This window comes from Dromaius novaehollandiae, chromosome 2, assembly GCF_036370855.1.
Source record: "Dromaius novaehollandiae isolate bDroNov1 chromosome 2, bDroNov1.hap1, whole genome shotgun sequence".
Classification (NCBI taxonomy): Eukaryota; Metazoa; Chordata; class Aves; order Casuariiformes; family Dromaiidae; genus Dromaius; species Dromaius novaehollandiae.
Window position 1 is genome coordinate 65,035,884 of NC_088099.1, and position 24,071 is coordinate 65,059,954.

Consider the following 24,071-nt stretch of genomic DNA (forward strand, 5'->3'; position numbering starts at 1 on the left):
TTTCTGTTGTTTTCCTCAGATCTTAAATTATGATTAGATACTCCAATCTGCACGTGTAAGGACTAAGGAGTTGTGAGAGAAAAAACATGAATTGAAGGTCTTCTTGCCTGGCAACGTAAGATCATACTGTACTTTATTTATGACTACTGGACATTCTAGACAAACTTGTGAAACTTTGGCTACGTAATAGCACTGCTTCCAGTAATTGCAACATGTTGATTGGCCAGCCAAGACTTCATTACTGTTTAGACAGCTTTTTAAAACAGGAATAATTTTAGCTCAAAGTGCCTTTGGTTTCATTGGGTTGCACTGTATTTCCTGTAGATTGCTGGAACTTAGCTCTATTTCCTTTTACAGGAAAACATAAAAAAAAAAAATGTAGAAAATCACTCGAGTTTCTACACCCAAAAGGTACTGATAACGCTAGAAAGAACTAGGCTTCTTAATCAAGGCCGAGGGCAATACAAACTGCCCACATACAACACTTGTTGGCACTCCTCAGGCTTCACTTGCATCCCTTCACCGCTCTGCCGTTCTGATGCTCCACAGAGTGAAGATATCCAATATACAGAATTGCCTCATGGTTTCCTAATATTACATAGGCCTTAATAATAATAATCTTTCCTTTAATCTAGAGGACTAATGAACACCTAAAACATATTTGATGGGGAAGATTTCATTAAACAAATAGTAGCTTCACACTGCTCAAAGCTATTATTGGAGTTCAGAGGTGCTCATTTATATAGGACAGAATCTTTTCCTAGGTTCAGTGAAAACTCTGAGGATAAATAAATTTTACAGGAAAGAACAGAACAGGAATAGTTCCTCTCTCAGACTACATTTTTAACAGCATTCAAGAAGGGCTTGGTTTATAAAGGCAGACAGTGGTTAGGGCACTCATTCAGGAACCGAAACACCGAAATTTAGCTCTCGTTCTCCAGGAGAATGCTCCAACCATTACACTACATGACTTTTGGATGAGAAAAGCCTCTCTACTTGGTGAACCTGCACACTGCATACAGAGAAAGCTGGTACTAACTGCCCTGGAAGTGGAGCAGCTTAATCAGACTGAGTTGCAACTTCCTGGCAAAGTGATTCTGCAAGGCAGGGGGAGGACGGAAGGAAAGGTGCCCTGGTTTTGGTTCCTACTACTGTGGTTATTTCTGCATTTTACATTAAATATGTATTAGATACAACACATAACTAAAGCCAGTGAGACCAGTCTAGATGAAGTTAGGCATAATACTAATGGCCAAGAATGCTATTAGTAACTAGTGATTTTGCAAACTTAATTTTGGGCATCCAACTGCCATGCCCAACAGCCAAACACTTAGGAATGGATACAACAAAATTTTAGAGCTGCTTTGGCCCAAATAAAGGAAGTTACTCCATGGTAAGCTGGGGCATGTAGGAAAAGACTGGAATTGACTGAGATCCCCGCCCAAATCCATAATGCCCAATATTCAGCCAAACACGGGAAACTGCTCAGTGACTCATCAGGCTTTGGTTTTGCAAAGGAGCAATTGCATGGAAGACAACTGGCTAATGCTGCATTCTTCTCCACATCTATTTGGAGTAAATGGCAAACAGGCACTTGTTTAAACAGAAAAAAAAATCACATTCTTTCTGCGCTGTATTTCATGTAACTAAACACAGGTCAGCAAGCAGTACTGTATCTTGAGTCTTTAGGACAGTACCTTACAAAAAAAAGAAAGTATCAGCTGAGGTGGGGATGAGACTAAACATTTAAATCTGACTACAGAGTCTCCAAAATTGAGTAGCTGTAGAGGAGAACTTGAACCGTGTGGGAGACGTCTGGGCAGCACGTGAACTTCACTCCTGTCTCTCCAGGCAGAAACGCCATTGCACTCAAGAAGGACAAAGACTGGTGATTTAAATGACAAGCCTAGGAAGACTTGAGAACAAAGCAAGAAAGTACGGAAATGTATTTTTCCACTTGAAATGATAAAGGTCAGCAGTCACCCTTCGCCAAGTACCAGATGAGTGAAGGATATTAGTCTGGTATAGTCAGATTCCTCAAAGATACATTACTGCTTTACCAAGAAGAAAGAATCCTTGATAGAAGCCAGCTTATCTTTTTTGGATATATGCTTTCTTATTTAGTTGAATCTTCTGAGGAACATTAGATGTATGGATGAACAAACTGCTATTGCTAAAAAAAAAAAAGGCTAGAAAACAGCTAGTACACAACTGCAACAATGCAAGTTTAGTCAAATACACAAAAAATGTTTTTATTATGCCGTCAGCTAACTATACTTACTTACAAACACCATAAAGAAGATGAAAAGCTTGTTTAAAGCTAGCCACAGTACAATGTATATAAGTAGCGTCTAGTTCAAGAACAGGCCATAAAAATTGTCAAAAGTAGTTCTTTAGTGTCAACCTCAGTAAACCTATGAGGCTAAACATAAATGGCAAAATACACAAAGAACATTCTATTTCTTTCTTGCAGTTGTATATACCAAAACAATAGCACTTGAAAATAATTTGTTATGGCTGGCTGTTTCTTTTATAAAGAAATCAAGCCTTAACAATATTATCTGAAGTAACTTCCCGTCCAAACTTTGTTATAGGAGCCCCTCATTGAGTGTGACAGAATATTTGCTGTTCTTAGCACTTCTGCTTCACCTATGTAGCACTTCTGAGAAAGCTAGATGAAATTATTAGGTAACCTTCTGGCTGTGCAAAAAATAAAGAACTTTTAAAGATGTTCATAAGTGTTCTCTGACTATAATTAATACCATCATCTGAGCTACAAATGAATAAAGTGGGCCACAGTGACCTAAATCTGACAAACAGTGCCATTTCTGTTCCTGTACTGATGAGACCACATATGATGCAAAAGGCAATTTTCTATTAAATTCACGTCATGGCTCATATGCTGCTTGGAAAATATTTCCAGTATTGCAAACAGAATATTTTAAGAATGTGGTGAACGTGTTTTACTTCTGTGAAAGCTCAAAACCCTAATTAAAATTTCTGGGCTTTAGATAAGATTTCAGATCATAATTAGCACATAACAACAATGTCATGGGGAAGTTACGTTCTAAAATTGTGCAGAAAGCAATCCTAGACGACTACAGCTTGAAAATTTCAATTGGTAGCATTTGACAGTCATCTTGCTTACAGAAGACCTGTGGATACTGTACCAGTGGATACATAACTTGAGCTTGAGTTATTTCATGGGCAAAAGTCCAGTATTTATTTTGGGTCTAGCTCCATAGAATATGTATTTGTGAAAAATATTAATAGAGTTTCAAGGAAACAAGAGCCACCATCATTAAAAGTACATCAAGCATTCAAAGATCAGGAGGTTCTCAGACAAACTTCTAACGTAAGCGCTCCCCTTTGCTTTGCCTATCCTCTATTTAGGGGTCAGGCACTGTTTTTCTATATGTCAACCCTTCGCTGTTAATCTTTCTAATAAGCACGTTTGCCTGTGTAAGTACTTGCCCTCTTCTTTTATTCACAGACCAAACTGCTCCTAACTTCACTGCAGGCCTAATGCTCCCTACGCTTCCCCAAAGGAAGCTCCTCCTGAGCTTCCTTCTGTAAGCCAGCAATCATATCAGTCATTTGTGCTTTGCTACTCCTCCAGTATCTAACCACCTGTGCAACCTGCTCTGCTGCCTAGATAGCCCATTCTTTTTAACTGCTGCTTTGACCATTAAGGAAATCGCACTACACTATCTCTGTCTCCAAAGATAGATTAAAGACTCGGCAATAGCAGGCTCAGACAGCCACACATATTCATATCTATTCCATTAAGAATACTCCATACGCTCTTGCTATTGATGGTAGAGAACAAGCGACTAGGCTTAATGCTACCTTGAAAAGTGCACATGGCGCCTATTTGTTAAATAACAGAAGACTGCAATGTTGTAATTGCTACAGTTTTATATTGCCAGGTGGAGTATGTGGCCGCTAGGGTAAAATTTTTTCCCGCTAGGGAAAAATGCTTAAACTAATGCTAGAAGCCCAGCTGCATTTTTTGGATTTGAAGGAAGACATCATGAAACTTTTAGACTGCATGTTGATGGCCATTTTGGAGGTGACTGGGAACTACTTATTGCCTTTCACCAACATCTTTTCTTCATTTATTGAATACATAAGCAAGACTTGGTAAGCCTCAAGAACTGCAGTGTGGGGACACAGGGACCAGGAGAATAAGTCCTTCCCCCCCCCTTTTTCACAAGACTGATGTCAGGAGAGAAAAGAAGACAGAAGAGAGACAGATACCTTCTGGAGGACTAAGAAAGAGCTTGGGAAAAAAGCTGGATGATTTCAGCTCAGAAGCACAACTAATGACACAAGTAGGGAAGAACAACTTAAAAACTGCCAAGAAAAGACTCTTTGGACTTGTGGATTAAAATGAAAGCATCTTCCTGAGTTACCTGGAACAGGTTGTTTTCTGAGCATCTGCAGGTATTTGTATGGCAAGCGCTGTCTACAGCTCCTGGAGAAATCCACAACTATTGACAGAGGGATATAAGCAGTTCTAACTGTGCCTTAACAGAAAACCCCTCAGTGGACCTTGTCAGTATGTGGCTGAGATGTCAAAATAGTGCACAGTTCGTGTTTCAGAATCCAAACTATTGTTTAATATTTTCATAAAAACTTTTACAAGAAACATTTATCTTATGGCAATAGATTTTTCTCTTCCTCTCGCTTCCTTCATTTTGCCATACAAAAGGAACAAAGGAAACCAGAGAACTTAACAATTTTCCATTTTTTTTTAAATCAAAATTATCCTTAGAGCAATTTCATTCCTGCTCAAACACCTTAGCTAAAGGTGATACATTCATTCTTTCAGCAACAGGATCATGTCTGGACTAAGTATTGTTTACAAGGGAACTCCCATGATGGTGTAGCATGTATGAATCAAAAAATGTATGAGGAAAGCTCATAAGCTGTCTTGCTCCTTTATTCTTTTTATTTAACACTACACGTCAGGATCTTTCATTGTTTTAGAGAATGCTTGTATTGTTGTGATTTTGGTATAATTTGTATACAGAATGCCTTGTCAGAGGAAACACTGAGTTGTTGTTTATAGAAATTATTTTTACAAGTAAATAAAAAGGAGCTGGAAAAAGAGCACACATGGATTCAATCACAGGCATGCCTGACTATAAACTGGTTTCTGTCATCCAGCACAGACAAGACACACACTCTGATCTAAGCAAGCCAGATTTCAATACACCTGCTGCTGATGACATTGGATGGGGTCAGAACGCGCATCAAATTACAAGTGTTTAAAAACGACCCACAGAAATTTTCAGAGTAAAGTTGTAACTGAACAACTACACAACCCAAAACTATGTGTAAGACCATCCCAACCCTCTTTCCCTCACAAGGAAATTTAAGAAATCTTGAAATAAGTAGGAACAATTTTACAAGAAGCTCTAGAAGGAAATTGCTCCTTTTTATTAAAGAGTTTTAAACTCCTACTGCACCATAACTGAACTGATGCTTCTGTAGCACTGTGTGAAAGACAAGTGGTAGGTTGACATGTGAGTAAGATACATGGTTTGAGCATTTTAAAAGATATTTTTGCTATGATTTTGTACATAATTTAAAGCAGTTGAGAAGAAAATATTTTGATCCAAGAGAACCGTTCAAGGAAATCAGAGAGAGAAATCATTCAAGCTGCAGAAAGGAGACATAAATCTGTCCACTAAACTTGATATAAAAGCTACTCCATCCAGCTGATTCTGCATTTTCACAGGACAACAGATGCTTCACCATGCCTAGCACTAGAAACCACAAGAACTTCCAATTGAACATTAATGCATCTTAAACAACATTTACTCAAATGTCTAATATTCCCTGGACAGGTCATACATTATCAGGCTTTTCACTGGCATATACTAACAAAGAAAAATTCAGGGAGCTCTAACAGAAACAGAGCTTATGAGCAATTCATGAGGCTGATCATTTTAAGTTACATTGTATTAAACTGTCTATTTGGCGTTGAAATTCGCCACCTTGTTTCCTTATTGGGTAGTGCTCCATTTCAGCTGATTAAAAATTAAAATTTTAATCTGTGAGTGTATTGCAAATGGGATTCAAAGTCAGCAGTCTGATATTTCCCAAAAGGAGGACTTTATGACGCACAGTGCATTTGAGTGGTGGGACATTTTAAATGATGACTAGAATCCCATGCAACGCGACAACATATTGCAACAACATATATAGAGATATTAAAGAATGCAGCACATGGAAACAATTTTAAAGAAGATATGCTTTGAAGAACTTGTCATTTTGACTACACTTTAGAAATTGCTTCAGAGAAACTGCTTGCCAATCTTTTGAGTTCTATATATTCTAATTTTTCAGTGCTGGATCTCACAAACACATCAATGAAATGAATAATAAAAAACTTAAAGGGAGATTTTCTTAAATAAGCCTTACAAAGTTAACAAGCTACTGCCAAAATGAGTTAAAATCCACAGCGCAACACACAACTAACTCCTCAAGCTGGACAACTATCTCTGTGTGGTGCCACCACAACGTCTTGTAGCACAGTCTTCCTTCCTAACTTGGGAGCTGGGCACCATGCTGCTTCTGCTGTGCTTGGCTACCAAGACAACAGCCAGGGCAAACGGAGAAAGACCCGGGCACCCCAGCCACACTTATTGCCATCGCTGCTGCACACCAATTTTCTGCTAAAGCTCCAGATGCTATGTTAAATGGGACGCCTGGCTAGTGATAAGGGAACAAACTGTATGGCTCTTCTGAAAAATACCCTTCCCGTTATTTTTGTCAGATGCTCCAAAACCTTGTACAATTTTGGCTACTTTTATGCTGTTTAGTTTCAAATTAAATTTCTCTCATTCTAAAATTCTGGTATCAAACAGGATTTTTGTAATGAAATTTAGTAATCTGTACTAAAAATAAAGCTGTGACTTCCAAACATCTCAGCCTTAGTAAGAGATAAAAAGCTTAGTATTACTGGATTTTACAGAAATTGCTATACTCTTGTGCTAATTTATTCATAAAATGAGGAAGACAAAAGCCAAGGATGTCCTTGAATACTCAGTTGATTGGTGACAGAAACGAAATCCGTTGACATAAGAAAGCTGCTACAAGGTGAAGGGGCAAGCTCATTTTTCCATCTGTTTTTACTGAACACACCCTTTGTGAAATGTCATGGTCAAGGGCAGTTAAAAATTAATGTCATTCTAATCTTCTTTAAACACTTTAACTTTTTCAGCTAAATGTGTCAGACAGGAAACTATCCATAAACAAATCTGAGAAGTTAAATTACTAAGATAGCTGTGATTTCCTCCTTTTGCAAAATCTCATTACTAGCTGCAATATTATTTCCACTCAAGGAAGTCACTCTGCAACACCAAGTATTTTCACACGCATTGAAACATGTAGACTACACAAGTCTGCGGATGTTTGTTTTGGCAGAGAATTAAACTTCTTCTGTTTCCCTGAATACAATGTAATCCTCCTCATTTATGTCTTCGTTTAGAAAAAAAGCCACCTTCAGACACTTACAAATCACATCTTTAAACCACCATAAACTGATTTGCTCCTAAGATTCATTTCTCATTTCTAGAAATAGGTTGTGAGGTAAAACAAACAAAGGCAAAAAAAGCCTTCAAGATTTCATTTCATATTTATGTTTATCTGTTTAGTTAGAACAATGAATTTGAATAGAACAAATAAGCATTAGTAAGAGTTTACACAGCAGAACTGCAGCTTGGTATTTCTTTGACAACTTTGGGAAGAAGTTTGGTAGCGATGAATGGTATTCCCTTGAGTCAGACGTGTAGTGCTATCAGAGAAGTCTTGCATAAACCTTTTGGGAAAGGTGCTTGTATAAGGATTATATGTCATTTTTTCCCCTCAGGCCCGTCTTCACACCTACAGGCTGGCTGATTGGTTGGTTTGCTTGCCTGTCCTTAAAAACCTGGAAGATGTTATGAGTCAAATGAGGATCTGCAAAATTTATTTTGCATCTTTATCCAATGTTCTGCTAGAGGGATGGGATGGGATAGCCTGTAGCCTAAAACCTGTTAGGACTAGACAGTGGAATGCAATCCCACAAACTTTTGACAAGAAACACAGAAAACCATCTCCTTTCTACTGCCATGGAGTTGCACAACTCCCTGGAGCTTTAGTTTTCCTTTACACTTAAAGTTTTCTTCTGTAAAGAAAGTCAAGGTGAATTTCTAGTGCTTAGAAAAGCATTAAGCTCTAGGTAATCTCTTCAAAGGTCTTCTAGATTTAGAGGAAAGCACACTCAACTCTCTTTATTTCCAGTATTGACTCCTCTTATATGACCCTTCCCAATCTGTAGATACACAGAGTGCCTGGGAAACATGGTTTGGGCTGAGTCCAGCGACAGCTTCATGCCATCCCTTTCCACTGCTCCCTGCACACTTCCACTCAGTCTAGCTCCTCTCAGGACAAATGAAGGGCAGCTAGAAGCCCTTATGTGATCTGCACAAACCAAGAAAAAGTTGGAATAGCAAAATGATATCACACTCTAATTTAGATGTATTACTATAGGCTATAGCACAACATGGCTTATAGGCTATAGCATGACATACATTACAGTACCCGCACAAGTATAAGAATGTCACCATCCGAAATTACGAATGAATCTTGCCATGACAGGGAATCCCGCTATGGTATTTGACTTCCTATACATATCAAGTGTCAGCAACACACCGTTGTGCAGGACTCAGTGTTTCTCTGTTGAACTCTGATGTTCCGATTAAGATGAAACACCCTGCAAACAGAATAAGACATCTATTTCCCCCTCTGGCCCACACCATCCATTCTCTAAACAGGTGAAAAACTGAAGTGGTAATGCAGTTGGAGAAACTGGACTCAGGTTCTCCTCCCCCTGCTTTTATTAGTTTTAAGAAAAGACTGTGAATTATCTCAAGTAAGAAAGAGCTTTAACCAACAGAGAACACCTTTTAGTAGGCTATACTTACTGGTGGGTTTTTTTTCTTTCTTTCTTATTTGGCTAAACAACGACCAGAACACGATGTCTTTAAGCAATTAAATTAAACCTGATTTACACAGCCTGCATTTACCTAGTTCTTTATTTTATTTTTTTTTAAACTTAAGAGCTAAGAAAGGTGAAATTACAAGTGAAATCTGAAAAAGGACACAAGCCTAGTTTCTAAATTAAGCAAGGCATTATGGTCATTTTTCATTGCTTAATGAATGCCAGTTCTTCAGAAGCTTTGTTGCTTAAAATTATCTTTGTCTATTAACTTCCCCCAAATACCCTGCCCACAAAGCCTAATAATTACTTGACACATGCTTTCTCTTTAATGAGAGTTAAAGCTTACGATGACATCAGCCTGTCCTGTTTGCCTGTGTGACTTGCAAGCCAGATGAAGTTTACTTACTAAATGCTGCAACCCTGCCAAAATTCAGGGCTGCACAGAACAGTATGTTCGGGCCCTGATGTCTTGCCAGCTTTCAATGAAGTGCTTGAGAGGGACCACATGTGGAGGTCAAGTGATACTATCATGATCTCACCAGATGGTAAGTTGTGGTATTATTCCCAAGGCAGGTAGCATAGTCTGTTCAGAAACAGTTGGCAGGTGATCCATGAACTCACAGCCAGAAGCAACTGGATGATTGCAAAAAGACCAGGAATGTTATTGATGCTGGGGAAAAGACTTTTCCAAGAATTCTGCCTGCGCACGATTTAAATACTGAACTCTCAAGCTGTATATTTTCCTGTAGAGAAATAAAAGGGTCTATTTTATTAGCTGCTATTTTAAATATTCCTGTCAAACAAACCTTGTATTCTTACATGATTATTACGTGATATACGTTAAATGGTAAAACAAAGATACTGCAAGTTCAGCTTGCTTGGGTTCTCGTAACACATTAAGGATCACCAGGTCACTTTGACGTGAATTCAGAGACTGTATCAAGGAAGGCTGGGCAGGACTGGACTACTTCACAGAGAACAACAGCAAAGCCAGTCACGGAGGAATCTTACTAAATTTTGTAGGTCTTCCTCTCCCACTCTATCTATAAATATCAGCCTACCCAAGTCAGAGGCTGAAACACTCAGCACTTTGCATAATCCAGCCTTCAGTTAGATCAGGCAAGCAAAGCAAATCACCACTTAACTTCACCTGATACTCTTTTAAAAGAAATAAAGTTTTTTGTTTGATTAAGCGTGCATATATGAAGGCCCAGAATAAATTTGTTTAGAGATATTTTTGTCTTAAAAAGAGGTGTAAGTTACTCACTTTTGCTAGCAGCTTTTTGTGAGTCTTTGATATATTCCCTAAATTTGATCATGTACATGACAGTAAGATAAGCCTTCAGCCATCACTGCATTTTTCTCTTTTTTACTTTAATTTGGGCCTGCATCATTAGCCAAACTACAGTGTACTTGTCTAGCTAAATTAAACATCAAGACCGCACGGCAAACCCTATCTGATGTACTATCGGCTGGTTTCACATTTGCCATCTGAGTGCTGTTTTCTCAGACGTGAAAAGAAAAGCCTGGATACCTCTCATTCAGCTAACTGAATGGCATGTTTAAAGCTCTTTAAGGAGAAATGAACAAATCACTTTCAAACTAGAAATTAATTGTCCTATGCTTTAATTTCATAGTCATTTACTTCACTATAGGGCATTTTTAAGCACCACGGACCTCTCACTTCACACTACTGTTTCTACTAATTGGTTCTAGTACATCTTGATACTGGACTCTGTGATAGGATAGTGGTAGCCAGGTTCAAGTCCAGTAAAAACATTAAATAGATAAAACTTTTCAGATTTATGACTGGTAACATAAGTTCTACATAACTTAATTTAGTGTCTCATTGCTAATGAGAGCATCTCATGCCCTTGTCTGTGAAGGGCAACGGTTTGTACTAGGCTTTATCAACACAAGACAATTAACTGAAAACCCTTATGAAAAGCTCCATCCTTACACACTCTTCTTAAACCACAAAATATCACCCAATCCTTTGGGTAAAACTGGTTAAATCCAGGGAAGAACACCATGAGGGATCACCACACTAACTTCTGACAGGTAGAAACATCATCTTTTGCTAAGCAGAACAGGAACCCCATCACTGCACAAGTGTCCCAGCAGCTCATTCCTCAGAGGACTTGCAGTCAATAGAACAAACTTTGACAGACACCCCCCCCCCCAAAAAAAAAGTACAGCAAGCATCAGTAACATAAACAATATAGCTATTTTTCTTTAAAACAGGGCAATAATTTGTAACCAAAACTGCTGTCTTAAATTGATGATTTCTGTCATTCAGTCTAACAAGCAACAGTTGTAGGGCTAAGGTGGGATATGTATAAGGAAGGCAGCGGCACACCTGAATGACAGCAGAAAGGCACAATCATGGTTGTGGGAGAGAGGGATGAAAGCACACATCATTGTGACTATCCACTTGCCCATTTTTGTCTTCAACCAGTGAGAATATCTGACACTGACCTAGACCTGACACAGACTTTGCATGAATCAGGATCAAGCCTTTCATGCTGCTGCTTATTTTTTCAGTGAAAGGTACATGTTCGTGGAGTGTACCTGACATCAATCCCACAGCTCCCAGCTACCTGTAATTTGAGCTGGGTACCTGCATCTCAATCCCTGGGCTGAAAATACAACCCTCAGGGCTCTGTAAGTCTCTTTGATACTGCAGTTGCAGTACTAAAATTGTAATACATATACCAAGCAAGCTGCTTTAGGGCAAAATTCTTATTGCCCATACCATTTAATGGCAAAACTTATGGCCTTGTTCTACAAGTGCAGAATGACTGGGAAGAGGAATCAAAGTTCCTGTCTTTAATGAGAGACATGTTGCCTGCTTATCAAATTAGTAGTAATAAGATGATGTAGTGGTCAGTGAGAAGGTTGCCTGTAACTTTCCTGCTGTGGTATCAGATTGTACAAGACAAATACTTAGGCAAAAAACACCTCTTCTACATTATCGTAAAACAGCTGTACTGAATTAGATCAAAGATCCTTATATGTGTCAGATGGTGGCCAGTACCTAGAGGAGAGTAGAAGGAAAGGGCAGGTGTGTTCAATACTTCCTTCCCCTCCAATACTTTTGCAACCACCAACCATTTTCATGTCGGGGACTTCCTGGTATGGTCAAATCCCTATCCATGGTCTTCATGACATCCTTTCAAGCTGAAGAATCACAGATTACTTAGGTTTTTCCTTGTATTAAGCTCTTCCATACCTTTGACCACTCCTGATGTCCTTGTACAAACCTTTTCCCATTCTGTAATATCCTTTCAGAAATGAGGGGAGCACAACTGCAATATTCAAGATGGCATAACAAAGCTCATAATACAGTGGCATAAAATTCTTCCCCTCCCCTTCTCTTCTCCTAAAACTTAGTTCAATTTGCTTTTTGATTGCTATGGAGCTTTGAGCTGACTTTTTCACAGGACTATGTATTACCATCCTAAGATCTTCCTGACTGGTTACTGTCAACTGAGAGCCAGCATTTTACATGGTATTAGGAAAAGACCATTCTGATTTTTCTTATGTATATCATTGCACACCGACCTGTACACTCCTCCATTACAAGAGTGGATCCCACAATTTTTTTTTTAATCAATTTTTTAAGAATAAGATGACCTTCCCCCTTACAGCACAGACACTTGGTTTCTTTAAAAAAAATCTCTGGTAAGGAACCTCTGTGGAAGCCTTTTGGAAACCCAAGCAGACTATCAACCAGATCATCCATAACCATCTGTTTGTTGAATCTGTCAAGAATAGTCTAAGAGATTTGTAAGGCACGATTACTGTTTATTAAAGCTATATTTACTCTGTTCTGTACATTATCTTCATACAGATGCCAACTAATTAAATTCTCTACCACGGTTCTGGTATTTTTACCAGTATATGCACCACACTAAGGGGCTTGCAGTTTTCTTGATCTCCTCTGGTTCTTTGCAAACAGCAACTCTACTTTCACCTTTTTCCTCTGAACTGCTTTATGAAAATCCAGAGTGTGGCACTGGTAGCATTTAGCAATAGTATTCAGTATTTTCTGCACATATTTGTTACCTACCTGCCTCCACAGTAAAAAGAGACTTTATACAGATACAATCTTTTCTACTCCAGACAATGCTGCTGTTCTCCAATGCATCACCTCGGGAATATTTTGCACAGCTACTGCTCAAACAAAGGAACTAAAGGGCATTCTGTATCTATGCTATCGGACAAGTTTGATGTTTATCATCTCACCATGTGGGCGACCAAAGTGGAATTGTTTCAACATCCTAAGAGAATAGCAGGCAATTCTCTGGCCAAAGAGAAAGGAAGCATTTATGTCAGTGTGGAAAATATATATATATATATATATATATATCTATATATATCTATATTTTAACGTCTGTGTGAGCAAAGGAAAAAGATCCCATCGTGTCCACGCTTTCTGAATATCTATAGAAATATAAAATGAAGTAAATAAATTTCTAAATAAAATTTCAAACAGGATGACTGGAATAAAAGCCCCAGTGTGAGACAGATACTAAAAGCCTAAAGGAAAGGCTCATAATTACGATGCAGTACTTACAGCCTAGTATATTCAAAATAAGTGATTTCTACATGAACTTGATGTGAAATAGAGACACAGATACAATATCGATTCCTAATAGGTTTATCTATTAATCATCTATCTACATTAACACACAAATAGACTCAGTTATTCTCTGACCTTGTCAAAATACTGCCTCACGCCAACTGCATAAGAAATCCCCAGTCTCTTGGTCTGACACTGTACAGCAGCAGCAGATGTGTGCACTCCACTCCTCTAATATCCAAAATCTAATGCAAAAACTAGGTAGCAAGCAGTGCCATGTATGATTTTTTTAATGTGTTTTCTTAGCAGCTGTACTACCCCTCTGCACTCTCAAGAACTCTGAAGAGCAGTATTAGGTTTGTTCTTTAAACCATGAAAGGACATCTCATACATCCTCAAGTATCTGCTAACTTCTCAACAACAGAAAACCCCCCAACCCCCAACCCTCCCCACCCCAAACACACAAAAAAAGAGGGTTTCTTCTTTTCTGCTTAATAATTACACAACTCTGGCAACTAAACAGTATTCCGGAAAAAGGGCATCTTTAATGCCCTTTTTAATGTCCTTTCAGATACAATATCCCTGTCCTCATCATTAAAATACTGTTGAGAGATATCACATATCATACAAGAGTTCTAACAAGTTAGCCACCAAAACCAGAGAAGACTACAGCTAACACTCACGATATTCCTCAGTTAATAAACAAAGACAAAGGAACTTTTAAAAACAGCATTCACCATCTACATTTCAGGCCTTCTCCATACTTGCAAAGAAAACCAAACCAAATGAAAAAGGAGTACAAACCCAATCATTAAATTCCTTTTAATCAACCAAAAAAAGGGTCAAATATTCTCCCTCCTCCTTTGAACAAATCCTGCTTTCCTATCCTCAGCTAACCTATGAAACCCCCAAATTAATCTAGAAGATGAAAAACAGCTTTTTCCTACAGCAGAAATTGATTCACTGCATCCTTCCTCAGAACACACACAAAAGTGTCTGTTATTCTCAAAGGAGATTTCTGGATGTTCCACAGAGGGGAGGAGGAAAAACAAAAAAACCCCAAAACATTCACAGAACACTTAAGGGAGAAAGGAAATGTGTCATGGGAGAAAGGTTGAGAAGACCTCATGCAGAAGACCTCTGAGTCAAAAGAAACCTCCCTTCCTCTCTGAAAAATTATAAAAAAAACATGCACTTGTATTTCATTGACTTCTAGTAGATGTTTCTGACCTAGATGTAACCAATGAAAGGCAGATAACTAATCCGAGCCCATCCACTCTTTTACTGAATTAAAGGCTCCTTATTAACACAGAAGACAACTGTCAGATATTCTCCACAGTGAACTGCTCATGACTTTTCACCTTGCATAGAAATACAGAAAAAAGTATAAGGTAAACAATAAAACAAACAATATTTCTGATAATTCTTCCTCCCTCCCCCCCCCAAAAAAAAATTCACGAGAAAAAGGTTGTCATTCTCACAAACCCTCTTTGATAAGCACTCAGCTGTTTCTCAGAAGAAGATGACTGCAGGAATTGTTTGTTTTTAATGGCGGAGTCATCCAAAGTAGCCAGAGACAAAGGAGATTCAAGATACTATAATTCTTGAGACATGCAGATGGAGAGCTCTACTGATGGCATCTTTACTGACATAGCTGCATATACTAGGAACGTACCTTACTCTACCCCATTCTGCGGGATGTGTATCCATTGCTTTAGGGTCTAAATTGCAGTCACATGAAAACACATCATTTTGAAAACCTGAGGTGAATAGCAGTTGCAATATGATTTCAGATTAATCAAAAAATGATTGTCTTTATTGTGCTTTGCTGGCTAATCTGTGGCATTAGATTATGAAGTAGCAAGGTGGAAGAGCACTAATCACTTTGTGGAAACGCAGAAGATTGGTATCTGCGCACAAAAATGGGTATGCTGGGGAACATTAGTGGGAGAAGTGCTTGCTTTGCTGGGACTGTCATACTAGCAATCTGAATTTGAATTGCTGTTGCAACAGAAGGTGGTAGAGTGAAGAATAATATGATATTAAAATCACAATGGCCAGATTTTCAGAGTTGCTGAGCAACCAGAAGTACCTTCTAGTATCTTAAAAGTTCAGAAAACCTAAGCTACAAACTCAGCTTCCTAATTATGGGCAAGCTAACCATTTCAAAAAATCTTGGCTACATCTTTAAAATATATTTTACTTCTAACTTTAAGGAAGACAATGAATCACACTTCCCGGTGCCTTCCAAATTCATGCCCATAGTGTACACACATACACATGGGAAATTTAAGAACTGCAAATTCAGAGGCTGATTCTGCAAATTTGGGTCAATGTAAAGTTTAATAATATTTGAATAATTTCCTGTTAATTATTATTTCAGTATTTTTATTCATACATTTGTTTCGCTGTCTGCCCTTTACTTTTATTACTTTAATCTGTTACTCATGCTAGCAGAATCAATTCCAGGTATCTTTTTATTATACACTGCTCATGCACAATGTGATTTAAGGCATTTTGGGGTTGCCTGCAGATGGGCACTGATTCAACGGCCTTCAAAAGGATGTCTTCTCAGACTACCTCCTTTTGACACAGTCTCAATATGCTGAATTAACCAGAGGGGACCTATATTGTTGTTTTCCATCACTGATACAATATATCTATACTGATCTATAAAAGGATGAATACCACCATGACACAAATTCTACTGTGAGAAAGGCATCTCTAAAAGGTATGAAAATGCTACTAGACACCTGGGCTGCCTAAACTAAGGGGGCTGCTAGCTCAGCAGCACTCCTATCACAGACTGCTGATGGACCACAGCCCTTGCATGTGGAATATACACTGGAACATGTGCTTTCGAAAGCTAATGTCTCCAACAAGAGGGTAGAAACACTTAAAGAAAAAAAATTAGAAATTGTCCACCAAGATGGAAAAAATGACATTTCCTCTTCATTTCCGTATCTCCGTAAAAGACATACAGCAAATAGTAAAAGTTTCTTATCTACATAACCAAGAAATTTGGCAACTTTTTAATGTTAGTTAACTTATTTTGTCTAGGAAAGATATGGCGGTCTCATTTATGTCTGTTTATGTTAAAAATGATTACCTTAAAGATGACATTTTTGTTTAGGCATAAAAATCGATAAAAAGTATTCTGGAGGTAGGGACAAAGCAATGCTCTGCCAGCAGCGCTTCGAGTAAACTTTGGCTGTGAAACTCTTTGGCTGTGATACTCCTTTTTACTCATGTGAGTAAATATCTTCAATAAACAGAGTATTCTTGGTAAGAAAACATTATCCTTGATAAAACCTTGGGGGCAAGTAGTCTGCCCTAAAGTTTTGACTTTGACCAACAATGATGGCCCTACACCTGTCCTCAGCAATCTAAGTCTGAGATCTAAATGGAGACGAGAGGAACATAAGCAGCAGGGCAAAACCCACATCAAGTCACCTATCTTGGTCTGTCTACTGCAACATGCAGAAAACTATCTAAGCATAAACAAGCACAATTTTCAGGGCATTTTTTCTATAATAGGTAACTTCTGAAAGTGAGAGGCCAGATCCTCACCTGCATTAGAAGCAGAGACACAATTTTTATTAACCTACTGAAACTCTATCTTACCATATCGCAAATGCAATTAATGTCTACAAAACAAATGCTGGAATATTCATATCTGTTTTATTGCCTCATTCCTCTCCTAAGTACGCAGACTTGACTGTGAGTAACAAATCCCAGATGCCTCCCTTGAAATCTACATATTATAAGAAAGTGCTTCTGCTTTGAAAATCACTGCAACTGAAAGATGTCACATGGCTTATTTACCACAGTCCACAAGTTGCATCTGTGGCTTCTGGAGTTGACATTAGAGCTATTTTGCAGATGAAGGCACCGATCATCAGTTCCAATTCTGATGTTGTCTCCTAAAAGCCTCATGATTTTATTTTGAATAAGCACTTCCATCCGATAGAAAAGGCTCCTACAGAAAGCTTCTGGGGCCTTCTTTATCATCTCCCCTCATTCCAATTTCTGTACTTTCCCAAACACACTTAGGAAAAAAAAGGCAAAAAGAAAAAAGCATTTATTCCTATAAACTAATTTGCCAGTGAACAATAACCTTGGCCTTCCAAAGATTCAAATACTTAATTTTACAACTCTCCCAAGAAGTGAACCAAACCACACTACTTTTTCTAAAACAAGGGGTCAAAGGAGCTCCTCAGGAGATGTGTTTAATTCTGTCAACTTCACATGCAGCTTTAAGCAACCGCCTTCTCCCCCTGTGCTATGCAACCGAATACTCATACAGGTTTTCCATTACGTATTTTGCCTGTGTGGAGTGCACGTTTTTGGGGGTGAAGACTCTGTTTATACAATGCCTACCATAAGGCTGCCCCAAGTTTTGCTGGCACAAACGTAATACCGTATCTCAAGGGATGAACTGGTTATATTATACAGCTTCCCCCACCATGTAAAACATCCAAAATCCTCTCCCGCCACTATCCAAACAGAATAGCCTGAAGCTCTCTGACAGCAGAGATTATACGGGAAGGAGCTTCATTTTTTGCCCACACCACGCACTGGTCTGCGGTATGCATCTGAATGGTGCAGACTCTGTGCTGCAGGTTACAAAGGACAGGATCTCCTTGCTTCTACAGCAGGTCATTCAAATGTTTGCATTTCATACCAGAAGTGTTATTATACCCTGATCTTTTGAAGAATATTTTTTCAAGTCACTTCTCATTATTCTAAATTGCATCATATGGTAGATGTTTAAAAAAAGGGGAGAGAAAATCTGCAGGAAAAAGAAAGAACAAACCACAGTCTCCTTTTTTTTGGCTTTGCTCTCCTTTGTAAATTGTTCAGCACACTCTGAAACACGACTTGCTTGTAACAGAAATGAATATTTTCTAGAGGAAATTTCAAACACTTACACGGAGGAAATGCTACCTGTAAACAGACATGAGAAACTAATGTTTGGCAAGGTACTGCAGGGGCCCTGCTCTCGAGGAGGTCGATTACTGTAAGCCCCACAGAGACAAGAGTTGAGATATAGCAAAGCCATATTGCAGTGATCCACCTATCTAGAAAAATGAACATCTAAAGCATAATTAAAATATCCCAGTCTTCATGGAAGTTCCTGACTGCTATCACTAGGCAGGGAGATGAGGAATATATTCCTAAAGGATCAGCTATGCTGAAAAGAAAATGGAGTGCCCTGGAGCTTGACAATGGGTTAAAAATAATTGGTCTGTTGGGATGGAGGGTCAAACTATGTATATTCATAACAGCTACAGTATTTGCTTTTCTACATAGCTTTATGGAATTGGTTAATTTAAAAGAAAAAAATCTTTCTGAAAGTTCAGATCACCAACATTTTCATTCTCTCTTAATGTGCCAGCTTCACTAGAAATAAACATGTTCCCCTTTAGCAGGATCTTCCTGTTAGTAACAGTTGCACATAAATAAAGTTTTCTAAACAAACATCTTATCTTTTTATGGAAGGAAGTCCATTAATAAGGAATTGACGTCCTTCCCTGGGAAAAAAAAAATACTAATTCTTTCCCATAAACTAAAGAAATAAACTTACACCCTGAGATTTTTTACTCTATTTTCACAGCAAACTGGATAGTCTGCATGTAGATAAAAGAGAACTGTTTGGGTTTTCATGTAAACAATATTCCTGTTGCTACCTTGTCACATAATACTAAATCATTAATCTTTTCCACCAGTTTTTGATTGCTCCATGGAACTTGTGCTCCATTTCAAGTGTATACCTCACACTCGTCTGACGTACTGGGCAGTCTGCGAGCAACTTCCAAACTGGGAGCCTCACAGGCACCTAACAGCAGTTTAATATTTTGAACTGTGCAACTGTTTTCTGAAAGGTGTCCTTTACCCAATGAAAGCAGGATAAAAGAACAGTCAGATGAACTCCAGCAACTCTGTTTTTAATCTACAGCTCCCCACTGACTTTGTCAGCTACGCAAGACACTTCTTTTGCCCCAAATTAACTTCACTATGGAGTATACACTGGTGCCATCTCATCTGCTTTCCTTTCTCAGACTACCTTTTCCTTTAGACTAAGAGAATAAATTCAAAGTTGACACTGTACTGTATGCTACTGGTGACAAACAAAATGAATGCTTTTTCCCAATGAGTTCAGAAAGCCAGCACTTCTGTCCATCTGAAACAATGCTGAAAATAGGAGCATTAGCATATTTAAAAATGGCTTAGCCTTTCAAGGTTTTCATGCAACACAATTTAAAATGCCAATGCCACACTATGTGAAGATAAGCCCAAGAGAAGGGGAGCACAATAGAGTCTGTGATTACTACACTTGTAGTTCTGATAACTTGTAAGTTATAATGCCATAATATTTTTTTACAGAAACATCTATTTATCTTAAACGTATCTGATATTCAGTTTTAGAGGACACCAGAAACCATATCAAAATATTTCCAGTAGGAAATTCAAAAGAAATTTAAAAAAAAGAAAGTTCACCAAATGTTGCATGATAAGATACTTGTTTCTCTTGCGCTGTGTCTATAAATGAATGTTAACTTCAAAAAGCATCTGTTCAGACTCTGAAAGATAACTTAACACACACTATGTCCCAGCAATCACACTACTAGCTATCTTAAGAACTGGAAAATAAGATCCCACAATCCTAGTTCAGCTTGAGATTGTCTGAGTTACATATATTTGTGACACAGCATACAAGAATGAAAAAAAGCCAGTAACTTTATCAAGGCTGTGCATCAACACTGCTTACACAATACCCTATCAGATAAGGCACTTGAAGTATGTTACTACACCACACGTAAAGAAAAGAGGGGCAGGGAGTCAGACTGAGCACTGGACTTATCATCCATGGTACTAAACTCAAAGACTATTCCCTGGCTCCTTTTTGGATGAATACAGTTTGCTTTCTCAAAGAAAAATCTGCTATAGAAGTGACAAGCCCTGTGCAGTGCAGGTGCAGGTGCAGCCGTATCACGTGGCCCTGAAGTTAGCGACTGATTGCTTCCCCTCTTATTCGGCATCTACATGTACCTTTACACACTGACTTTTAAAGTTCATGTTTACAGTATAATACTTTTGTTCATGGAACCAAGTTTTAATGTGTATGTGTACATTTAATAACATACATACCTGTTTGACACTGCAAAAAAAGAACACATTCCTTTTCCCAGAAAATCCTCTTTTCAAAGAGTTTAGTCCTTATTTCCCCCTCTTTTTTTAAATCTAATTCTGGGTGACTATGTTATGGAATGGTGACCTTTTTTAAAAGACAAAACAGAGGATTACTTTATAACAGATCACATGGCCCAGCTCAGAAAGCAGGGCAGATCTTCTAGTATTCCACTGCAGCACTGAAAATAGGGCTGTAGGGAACATCCTGACAAGTACCTGGGCAAAACAGTGCGCTAAAGAGTATCATCAGTCATTAGAAGAATCACTTATTTTTCAGGACTACCTGGCCAATAAGGATATCTAGTCACCCATAAAATTTTCAGCTTGAAAGTGAGGAAAGCTTGGGGCAGTCTCGAGCAGTCTCAGCAAATATGTACAAATCTCCAAGACTTTTGATAATTTTTGTATTTTCTAAAATCAAGAGTTTCAATGTGCTGGAGGTAACAGCTAGCCAAAATATCTACGAATGACTTTAGCTCTGACGAATGAACTGATTTGTAGCCAGTGCATTTAGCAAAGAAATGCATTGCGTGGTGACACCGTTACCTGTGCTGTGGTCTTCTCCTGCCCACTCATCTCCATGTTCTGCAATGGAGGCGTTGCAACCGGTGGAGGAGGTGCTCTGCGCTTCTTCATTTCTGGGTTTGCCATCATTCCCGAGATATTACCAAGGGACAGGGATGGGCCCAAGGTAGTGGAACGTGAATTCACCGAAGGGGAATTTGGTGCTGTGGAAAAACCCTGTAAACGGATTAACATCTTGGATTAACATCACTTTTTAAAAACAATGGGAAAGAAAGAAGAAAAATAAGACACATCTGGTTACCGTTTAAACAATGATATGAATAATCATGTATGTTTCTCTGCCAAACTTGCTGTATTGCGAACTGTAACTTTTAGATACTTTTAAAGGTCAACTGGAACAAAGATTGCAGGCAATATTAGTAAGTCAGAAGGCAGCAGGAGCACCCACTGCGGTTCAACAGCACTGGTGATGGGAACAATACCCGTTTGCTGTTTAAAGCATATGCTTCGTCTAGAGACTTCATTAAGGTTATCCAAATGTATTTTTTGTTTTTATTTAAATTACAAGAAATATATATTTCTGAAAGTAAGACTTATTCTTAAATCAGAACAGTATAGTAATCACACACTGTATCCCAGCTGTCTATTTTATTATCAAACTGCCTCATTTACCTGATCCTGCTCTGCAGATTTATATAAGAGAAATTGTCACCATAAAACCTTTTCCAATCTACAAGCACAATCAAGCATAAGCATTGACAACTTGCTAAAAACAACCACTGAATCTGGCCAAAAGAAGTATCAATGACTGGTACCACTCTGGATTTAAACATGTCCCGATGAAAGGAGAAACAGAAACTGATCAGGAATTCCTTAATGTTAAAATGACTTCTTTTAGTTCTTATTCCAAACTTAACGAAATCAATTGAAAGATTTTCACTGATTTCACTAGTCTGGGATCAGAGCCTTAATATATTTTTACGTTAATATACAAATAATAAATATGTACAATCATATACCTTAAAGCCCACAAATAGGAGTCACTAGGAAACATGATTTCTTGAAATTGCGCATTTTTATTTTAGCTGGATAAATTCAACTTCGTCACATTTTTGGATCTGCTTATGAAGAGCTTGCAAATACTCATCCCTCAAAAACTGTTGATGATTTTCCCCTATTTTTCATTAAAACAAGCTTCCATATTAAATACAGAATTTTGCTTTTTAACTAAGTTACATGATGGTTACTTCCCTCAAAAAATGGCTTCTGTGAACTAGTCACTGACATCAATCCGTTACAAGCTGGATTCTGGAAGTGCAGGTTGATAACGCTGCTCTTACGGCAGCAGAACATGCCACTGCACTTCCAGAGCTCACCTGTGCAGCATACAATGCTTTCCTGTGGATTTTTGTCCAAGACCACACAATACAATACATACTGACAGTAAACAAGGACGACCACAAATCTCATCACTTTCCAAAAAAAAGAGATTTCTTTGACCCTAAGGGCTCTGGTTGGAGAAATCTGCACATATATAGTTAACTTTTAGAATAAACTACTTAAAGAAGTGATCGTACACTCAAAAGCACACACGTACTATTTTCACCAGGTCAGGGAAGAAAACGAATGATATGTGCAAAGTCAGTCACATGGCTTAATGCACAGCAGGGGAGCATCGGACACCACCGAGATAAGGCAACTTAAAGTGAATCCAGTTCTAAACACCTTGCCTCACAGACCCAACGTCTATTTTTGTCATCTGCTGGCAGCCCAGGCAGCAAGGCCCAGGATTAGAAGACAGAACGAATTTCCTCCCCACAGGAATAGTTATCTCCACCTGGGGACTGAGGTGCGTTTGTGAATCGGGCAGATTTCAAACGCTGCATGTGTTTTTCCTATGTGAGAAGGGAGAACTATGTTTTTCAGGGCTGCCATTCCAGTGCTTTGCACCAGTGCTAATTTTACACTTCAAGCAATAGTTGTAATAGGAATCAGAATGTCTTCACAAAACAGCACGCACACAAGAAGAATACATACAGGCATTAAAAGCGGACCATAGGATATGCAAAACACAGGCGTAGCAATAATACGGTGCCTGGGAAATGCTCTGACTCAGTGGTACGGCTCCCTTAGTACTGTGGTGGATATGGAAAAATCATGAAATGGCATGATAATTCCTTTCCACGACTGTCAAGAAAAACCTCAGGTAAAATCTGGAAACATGGGGCAGCAGGCATGAAAAGACAATTCACCTAATTTTAGGATTGTTGCAAAAGCACTAATGAAGTGCAAAGAGCTTAAAAAAACTACAGCCATGCAAAAAGATATGAATCAGAGAGATAAAGCTCGATGCACTGTAGATACCTTCGAAAGCAACTGAAAATGCTAAATGTAGATGGCAACCTGCTTGTGTCTTGTCCTGCATCTACCATACATAGGATGTTAACGCTGACTTAAAAGTAGGATTGTGGATCGGCTGGATTCTTCTGTCAGCTTTTATGTTGCACAGCAGACTTCATCCTGGAAGAGCGTTATTTAGCACAAACTGTGGATAGCACCGGCCTCCTCTGTACAGTTTCACTGAAGGATCAGAACAGTATTTGCCACATCTTTTTCGCCACTAAGTGCTCTGAACTGAATAGCATTGATAGTTTCTTCATCTTTCTAGCGAATGAACAAAAAACCCTTGAAGTGGATTGAATCTTGGAAAGAAGTACGCTCTTTTCTTGTTCCTCTTGCGGACAGTGGAAAAAAATAGCAATCTATAACCCT

The 24,071-nt window shown here is 38.5% G+C and overlaps 1 protein-coding gene across 6 annotated transcripts in view; it reads right to left on the reverse strand.

The window, feature by feature from the left end:
* COBL (cordon-bleu WH2 repeat protein) overlaps positions 1-24,071 on the reverse strand; it is a 169,034-nt gene that overhangs the window by 52,022 nt on the left and 92,941 nt on the right. For all 6 annotated transcript variants that reach the window (XM_064506701.1, XM_064506702.1, XM_064506699.1 and 3 more), the window contains one exon: positions 21,321-21,515. In XM_064506701.1, the coding sequence (XP_064362771.1) occupies positions 21,321-21,515 (195 nt within the window). The remainder of the gene's footprint in view (positions 1-21,320; positions 21,516-24,071) is intronic.